This window comes from Lactuca serriola, chromosome 6 (genome assembly GCF_051521515.1).
Source record: "Lactuca serriola cultivar US96UC23 chromosome 6, Lser_US96UC23_V15, whole genome shotgun sequence".
NCBI classification, from domain to species: Eukaryota; Viridiplantae; Streptophyta; class Magnoliopsida; order Asterales; family Asteraceae; genus Lactuca; species Lactuca serriola.
In genome coordinates, this window is record NC_136413.1 from 14,356,431 (window position 1) to 14,364,805 (window position 8,375).

Genomic DNA, 8,375 nt, shown 5'->3' on the forward strand with positions numbered 1-8,375 from the left:
AATGTAAACTTTCAATTATATATATGATGGTTGTATTGCTTTCTTTACTATGTATTCATTTGTTATGCTACCACATGAAGTCATCCGCCCCCGAACGTTTCCGCCGTTCCGGTTTGGGGGTGTGACAAAATGTTTGTTATAGCTAAAAGTAAAAAAGATGTTACTGAGTATGCTGAGAAGGTTATCGATGGGAGGATCAACAAATCCTCTGCTTTTATGGTATACGAGATTGATCAAAGCAGATATGAGGTAACTCACCAAATGAAAAATGGTATATTAAACTTGGAAAGTCGTTACTAGACGTGTGGGAAATGGCAATTATTGGGAAGACCTATTACTCATGCTATAGCGGTATTAAAGGAACTGAGATATCAACACTGCAGTACATGGGTGTCATCATACTTCACAATGGAAACAGACCGATCAACATATGTCGAGGTTGTATTTCCTGTTCCAGTTCCAACTAAATATGAAGAACCGAATGAAGTCATTGTTGTTTTGCCACCATTGATGGACTAATGACAAGCCGGACGACCTAAAAACAAGAACCATATCCCATCCCAAGGTGAAGGCCCGATTCAGAAAAAATGCAGCCATTACCAAAGGATCAGTCACACAAGCAGAAACTATGACGCTCCGGTTCCCGCAGAGACAACAAACAGTGAATCTTTAAGTAGGACCAAGTCAAGTGGCAAAAGTAATGTTAAGTCTAAGATTAGACATAATAGTCAAAAAGGTAGCCAACAGTATGATCCTATTGATTTAAAAAAAACTCGTAGTGATGTTTGTACGATATCATAATATTCTACAAAATGTTGTTTGGAAGGATAAACTTGTTTTTGCTATATCTTCAAATGCAAATTGTTTTAAAACATTGACAAAGAAAATCATAACTCAAACATTAACGTAATATGCAACATCTATCCACTGGACACTCTCAATCCACCACCTAGTAGCACGCTGTTACGTAGTAGGCTGCAACAACTTGTTGGGAGGAGGGGGGACACTGCATAAAAACAATATAAAAAGGTTAATCTTAAGTTATTTATGTCATAGAAACTCATTACATTATAAGGTGGACTAAACTACATACACTAGTAACATCGAGAATACATTGACAATCAGGTGCATGCAAATGCCTCATCCTAGGGTACGCAACTGCCCGAGGGATAACACCCAGTATATAGGAACCATCTATGATGCTGTTAGGAAATAGCTCCAAGATATAAATCTACAAAATTAAGATGACAAACAATTTACCAAGTTAACAAAGTTATCATACTTGTTGTTTAAAAACTCTTATTAAACATAGTGTACATACCTTAAATGCATAGACAAATCCAGAGTATATGTGTGTCTACTGCCGACTCTTGGTGCATTTGGGTTCAAATGGTCCTCAATCTTATCAAACATAGTACACATCTGTTTGTAAGTGAAATCCCATATCAATCTACCCCATGGGTCCCTATGTCAAAAAATTGCACGTAATAATGGTTAGATTACCCAGTTTCCCTAAAAAGTATCATTTTGATATAATATAGGTAAAAAACTGTATGCATGTTAAACTCCTATAAATTAGAGACGAGTGTCATACGTTTATTAGTAACTGGCTATCGCAGGTATTTCCCCAAAAATCCTTGCTCTAGCATATCCGGCAGGGAGACTCTCACCACGTCTTTATTGCTTAATTGACGAAGTAAGTTATTGAACACCTTCTTAAGGTCAGCCATACTCACCGAATGTAATAGCGGTACAAATGGAAACAAATGTTTTCTGAATTATGCAAAACTAGAACTGGGATGGAAATAATTCCTGAAGTGCAAGTCGATGACAAAGCAGAAGGCTTACTTGTCAAAGCAAACCCGATAGTCGCAAACCAGAAATAGAAGCTCTTCTTGGTCAACTGGATCAAAAGTATTAACTTCCTTGCACATATAATAGTAATATAGTAAATGGTGACATTCGACACCCATCGACATGTTCACTTAATCACCAAAACATGACTACCTAAACATCGCCCCACAAACTGGTCGGTTTTGTAAGCGAGCCATAATTTTGCGCCCAAGTTCAAGTCTGCAGGTTATAGTAGCAACCACTTTGTATGATGTAAGTGCGCCATGATTTTGTGCCCAAGTTCAGGTCTGCAGGTTATAGTAGCAACCTCTTTATATGTTCTATCATTCTACAATCAAAAGAGTTACTAATTAGAGATTTTTGTATGTATATTCCGTGACCAGAATTTCGGACAAAAAATCCGGTACGGTAGTCCGGACCAGAATTCTGGAACCAGTTCATTGTATTTCAGACATGTTTTCGAATTCTAGATATGTTTTCGGATTCTGGACACGTTCCGGATTAGCGAAAATTAAGGTTTTGATAACAATGTATGATGTAGTATAAATATATAAGTCCATGTAACCCTATAATTTTCTTAACATGATTAAAATTTACAGAAAACCTTATAATACCTATATAATTGCGTAAATTAAGCATTTTTAACGTATAATATAAATAAATGTATTTAATTACAAAACAAATTTCAAACTTACATATAAAAACTCCATTTTGTCACTGCTATTAGAAGACATTTTCAATTGTAGGGGTGTCCGGATTGGAATGTAGGATAATCCAAAACAAGGAATGTCGAAATCTAGTCTGAAACGAGTTAGATGGTATTCATAGGATATTACCAGGTCAAAATATTATCTACTTGTTTAGTTTAACCAAATATGAATTCGAGAATGGAACACCTCATTCCGGACCAAATGATCATTTTGCAATGGGATAATGACTTGTAAGGGTAACGAACTTTCGATTTTGTTCACATTTAGTCACTAAACTTTTTTTCGTTATCTATTTGCCATTGAACTATTGAAACTGTACACATTTTACCCTTATGACCGGCTGTTGTCGGTCATAAGGGTAAAATGTGTACAGTTTCAATAGTTCAGTGGCAAATAGATAATGAAAAAAAGTTTAGTGACTAAATATGAACAAAATCGAAAGTTCGTTTCCCTCTAAAAAAGTTCAATGATTAAATGTGAACAAACTTCCTCTTGTATTATGTTTTAGCAAATTATTTATTTTTGTTAAATTCTATCAACATTTGTTGATGAAGAAAGTTTATAATCATTTTTCGATTATAAAAAAGAGGAGATATTTAGATATGAAAATTCGAAAGTTGAATTTTTCATATTATGCTAACTTGAAGACCGAAGTGACCTCAGAGTATTTGAAGTTTATGAAATGATTCGACTGGAGATTCGGAAGTGATTTCGGTTCATGATGGGTTTGGACTTATTGAAGATTTTTGGAGTGTGCATAAATGCTCAAATTTTGGGTAATTTTTTGGAGAATGAGAAATCCCTAATTACCTTTTGATGCTCGGTTTGTATGGTCTCACATTCTATAACCCAAATTGAAAAGTCATGGAAGAATTGAAGATTTGATGTTTATCTCTACATGTGTCACGTTTGAGGCTCGATTCATGAAGTTGCTCGAGTTTGGAAGATTTGAAGCGAGTCATCCATTCCTAACTTTGAGGGGGAGAATGTTGGGTACAAAGTTATTCATGTATGACTTTGTAAATTGTTTGACTTTTGTACACTCACTTGCATGTGGTAAAGTAGCCTTGTGACATGATATATATATATATATATATATATATATATATATATATATATATATAGAGAGAGAGAGAGAGAGATGTAAAGACCTATATATAAGGTGAGTTCATACCACATGTAGAGGTATGCTTGAGAGATGTAACATCGAGAGTGTTAGTGTGTTAATTATGTATATTTAGATCTAGATCCTTTTTTGTAAACACCTTTCATAATCAAATGCATCTATTAAACACCCAAATCACCGTGTTCTTTGTGTGTTCTTTAATTCCACATGTCAAACCAATGGTCATAATTCACATGAGGGAGAATGATTAGTTGTTTTGTAAAAGCAAAACCGGATTGGAAATTTTGATTTTTTATTTTGGAAAATACAAAAGCATTGTTTTTTTTTTTTCGGTTTCGTTTTTTCGTAGATTTCTTCATCAACAAATGTTGCTAGAATTTTACAAAAATAAATAATTTGCTAAAACATAATACAATAGGAAGTTTGTTCACATTTAGTCATTGAACTTTTTTAGAGGGAAACGAACTTTCGATGTTGTTCATATTTAGTCACTAAACTTTTCGTATCTATTTGTCACTGAACTATTGAAACTGTACACATTTTACCCTTATGACCGGCAACAACCGGTCATAAAGGTAAAATGTATACAGTTTCAATAGTTCAGTGACAAATAGATAACGAAAAAAAGTTTAATGACTAAATGTGAACAAAGTCAAAAGTTAGTTACCTTTACAAGTTATTATCCTTTTTGCAATTTCCCTATAAAATAACCCATAATTTACGATTCCTAAAAACCAATTAAACCAAATCTATAAACTAAACGAATAACACCCTTACATCCTATTCCTTAAAACGACCAATCTCAAGTCCGAACGACCTCCTAAAAACAAAATGAAACAACGATAAGTAGCCTCGTGTTTTTCAGAAAGCTCGTTAAATCACTTCACCACTCAAACACAATGATCAACTGTCTGCAGACTGTTTGCCGTAATCCTATCTTACTGGGTTCTTCTTCTTCGCTGTTTCCAAACAATTTCAAAGTTACTATCCATTATCCCAATGGAATCAAAGAGGCCAACTGCTTCAGAAAGGCTAAACTTTCCGAGAAAAATCGAAGTAATTTTGTGGTAAACGGATTGCCTTTTCCAGTAGATCCATGGTCACCCACCATTGATTCACAGAGCATAGCTTCACAACTCTTTGCTTTCTCGTTGTTTCCGTACATTGGGTTTTTGTACTTCATCACCAGATCCAATTCCGCGCCGAAGCTTACCCTTTTTGGTTTTTACTTCTTGCTTGCTTTTGTTGGTGCCACCAGTTAAGTTTCCTCCTTTTATCTAATGTTCTTATATTGATAGTACTCGTTACTCCTTAATGTGCTCTAGCAATTTTGTGGATTTCTTGCCTGCCAAGTGTTTGTTAATATTACCAAGTGAATTTTCCTAACCTTGTGTTCTTAGTGATCCTCAAACACCATCTTTCTTAGACACAAAATGCATAAAAAGTTGCATTTACACCTCCAATGGATGTTTGAAATCACTAATTGTTGGTAACAATAACATGTTTTACAATTTAGTACGAATGATAGTGTTAGTATGCAACAAAAATTCCGTTGTTTATTATGCTCACAATCGGTTGTGTTGATAAAATTTGGCATGATATTACTGAAAAAATGATTTGCTTGTGCTATGGTTCAGAGCATTTCTCATATCCTCATTTGCTTGAGCTTCACAATTGATGGAAAATTATGAAAATCCAGTATTATTTTTTGCCATTGGAGTGTTGTATCTGTCATTTTTACATACAAAGTGCAATGATTCATAATGATAGTAACTTCATTTGGTCTAACAAATTTTCTTTATGGTGGTGTTCTTTTGCTTCTCTTCTGTTCTTCACATCCAGTCCCTGCAGGAATATATGGTAATTTCCTCTTTCCCAAAAAAAAACTTCAAATAAGACTCTTATAAAATAAACATATTTGATTTGAAGTTTATGAATCTTTTTGGAACACAGCTAAGGTGCATTATGGAACTTCCTTATCAAATGTGGATTGGTTACATGGTGGTGCTGAATCACTTCTGACTTTGACCAATCTGTTTATTGTTATTGGCCTAAGACAAGCTCTAAAGAAAAAACCCAATCACCCAAACCAACTTGTACCTGATGCTGAATCTGTGCTACCAGATGACAACACTCCATCCACATAAATATTTATGTCGCTTATGCTTTTATTCAAGTTCAAGAAGAGTAGAAACCGGTTCTCAACTGTTAAAATATATGTTAATTTTAGATGTTCCTTGGCTACAAAACCTTACATTCCTGTTTGTACAAAACAAATATAGCTGTAGAAATTCAGAATTTATTTTTATTTATTTTTTTTGCCCTCTAAAAGAAAGAGTTGTCAATATATGATGAAGATAATCTGATAGCCAAAATATTACTCTCAGACAAGTCAAACATTTTATTGAAGAGTTGCGTGCATCACAAATTTAAAAAAAAAAAAAAAAAAAAGGGTCCAAATTCAACTCTATGAAAAGTGAAAACTACTTGTTGGGATCCTATAGTGGATCCATATGATTAGCCAAGCAATCCAAACATATCCCGAAGAAATGTCAAACATTTGGTCACATAAACAAGTGAAGAATCCAACAAATAATGAAATGGCTACGATAACAATATCCAACAATAAGAGCAACACATGCCAAGATAAAGCAAATAAACTTATAAAACACGAGCATTTAACATGATTCCACAACCGGGGTGATTGTGTATATATCCAAATCAACAATCAAACCGGAGTTACAAATCACTAACAAGCGACCAAATTGAAGAAACAAAGACCTTTGTGGCTTTGTCTTGAGAGAAATTACTAGAATGAAGGAAGAAAAATTGCCTAACATCCTCGTTTAAAAAAAAAAAAAAAAAGACTACTTGGCCGTTACTTCCATACCAAGGGCCCATTTCAGTCAAAAATAGGCACTTCTGTTAACCACTTATCACTTTGACCAACCTATTTATTGTTGTTATTGGTCTAAGACAAACTTTTACAAAACCAACATGCAAAAACAACTTGTACCTGATGCTGAGTCTGTGGGTACCAGATGACAACACTCCATCCACTTAGCTCCAAATTTGGGAATTATACGAAAAATATATAAATGCATAATATATGCTTCATGTAACTTGTACTTTTCTTCAAGTTCAAGAAGAATAGAAACCGGGTTTCAAGTTGCAAAAATTTGTATTGATACATTACTTGTAGATGTTCCATAGCTAGCTAGTTATAAAATCTTACATTTCAAATATGTACAAACATAGTTCTAGCAAGCCTCAGTCTGCAACTGGGAACTCTAATAATGAATCATTTATTTCTTGTTCATTCCTTGTGTAGTTCTTGAGGGCTATCTATCTATCATAAGAAACAGTTGTTAAATAATGTGAAATCAGGGTATAGATCTTCCGGATCGCTTGTGAAATCCAATGATGAAGAAATACCCCAGTCTGTGAGGTAGTTAGATTCAGAGGTGTCCGGAGAGATAAAAGGTGGTGAATAGACTTGCAATAGTTCATCATCAAAATGATTAGGAAGACTAAGTGCTTCAAAATCATCATCACTGAATCCAAATGGTGTTGAAGAGAAGGAAAGTGAAGATGGAAGAATGGCACTCAAGTCCCACGTGTTAACACTGAGGTTTGCTCTGAGATTTGAGAGAACCTCTCCAGGATTCGGTGTTGATAGTTGTTGATGGTGGTGGGTTGGCTTTATTTCATGTTTTTCCGGCGACGGTGGCGGTGGTGGTGCCGACTGTACGACATTGTTGCAGGTGGGTATCCCTTTGTATACTGTTGGGTTTTCATCTCTTCTCTTCTTCCAACTGTAAACATCATTAGTGTTACCCTCAACTTCATTTTCCCATGGTGTTGATGCCTTTCTGTAAACACAAATCAAGAAACAAGATTTAGATTCTGCTCATTCTTTTAAGTGAAGAATATTAAAGAAACATCGAGAAGTGAAAATCAAAAATACCTCTTTTTGGAAACAGCATTTTCGTCAAACTCAAACTCAAACCCAAACTCAAATTCTCCGCTTTTAGGGCTGACTGTGGATATGGATGACTTGGGCAGACTGGATTCGGGCAGTGGATTTGCCCGAGGCTGCCCGGCTGATTTAAGAGTAAAAAGAGCTTTATCATATGAAGATAAGATCTTATGTATCAAGAATTCTCTAGCTTCAGCTGAATTTAGATTGAGCCTTAGCTGTTTAGCCATTTCTATTCCTTGAGTGAGCTCATGGATGACTGTTGTCTGTTCATAAACACAAGCACTCTCCATATCTTTTTAGTACAACACTCAATGCACGGCGTACAAGATAAAGTGGGTTGATTGAGTGTCAGTGATAGTTCATATGAGAGAGCTTGGTTGTATATATGGAGATAGAAGTGAGATGGTGGAAGTGTAATCTGAATATATAGGAATGATCGATGATTTTGGTTGAGGGGAGTCAAAAGTTGACCGAAGAAACCGAGTAAAATGTTTTGGTCAAATGGTGTAACGAGTGAGCTATAACTGTTGTTGACCAATTTAAACAATTGTTTTGTAACAACCTCATTTTGCACATGGTTGTTTGATATTAAAAATCTGGATAACTAGAAAATGGCTTTTCAAGAAAATAATTAAAATGTTCAAGTAGTACATAGAACGATAGAATACTGAAATAGCCACATAGATAAATAGATAAAACGGTA

General features: G+C 34.8%; 2 protein-coding genes across 2 annotated transcripts; one reads left to right on the forward strand and one right to left on the reverse strand.

Moving 5' to 3' along the window:
* The first annotated feature begins 4,475 nt into the window (after window positions 1-4,475).
* Window positions 4,476-6,002, forward strand: LOC145056664 (1-acyl-sn-glycerol-3-phosphate acyltransferase). The gene is made up of 3 exons (XM_079004369.1): window positions 4,476-4,947; window positions 5,533-5,550; window positions 5,644-6,002. The coding sequence occupies exons 1-3, from the start codon at window positions 4,590-4,592 to the stop codon at window positions 5,835-5,837; spliced, it is 570 nt and encodes a 189-aa protein (XP_078860495.1). The 5' UTR covers window positions 4,476-4,589; the 3' UTR covers window positions 5,838-6,002.
* An 850-nt stretch (window positions 6,003-6,852) lies between these two features.
* On the reverse strand, window positions 6,853-8,066 carry LOC145056663 (putative WRKY transcription factor 53). The gene is made up of 2 exons (XM_079004368.1): window positions 7,658-8,066; window positions 6,853-7,562 (listed from the first exon to the last, which is right to left on the reverse strand). Exons 1-2 carry the CDS (start codon window positions 7,960-7,962, stop codon window positions 7,043-7,045), a joined length of 825 nt encoding a protein of 274 aa, XP_078860494.1. The 5' UTR covers window positions 7,963-8,066; the 3' UTR covers window positions 6,853-7,042.
* Between the last annotated feature and the right edge of the window lie 309 nt (window positions 8,067-8,375).

Excerpts from the sequence above, each read along its gene's own strand:
- LOC145056664 (XM_079004369.1), top strand. The coding sequence starts at position 4,590 with ATGATCAACTGTCTGCAGACTGTTTGCCGTAATCCTATCTTACTGGGT.
- LOC145056663 (XM_079004368.1), bottom strand. The coding sequence starts at position 7,962 with ATGGAGAGTGCTTGTGTTTATGAACAGACAACAGTCATCCATGAGCTC. Across the intron at positions 7,563-7,657 it reads AATGCTGTTTCCAAAAAGAG|AAAGGCATCAACACCATGGG; the intron begins GTATTTTTGATT and ends TTGTGTTTACAG.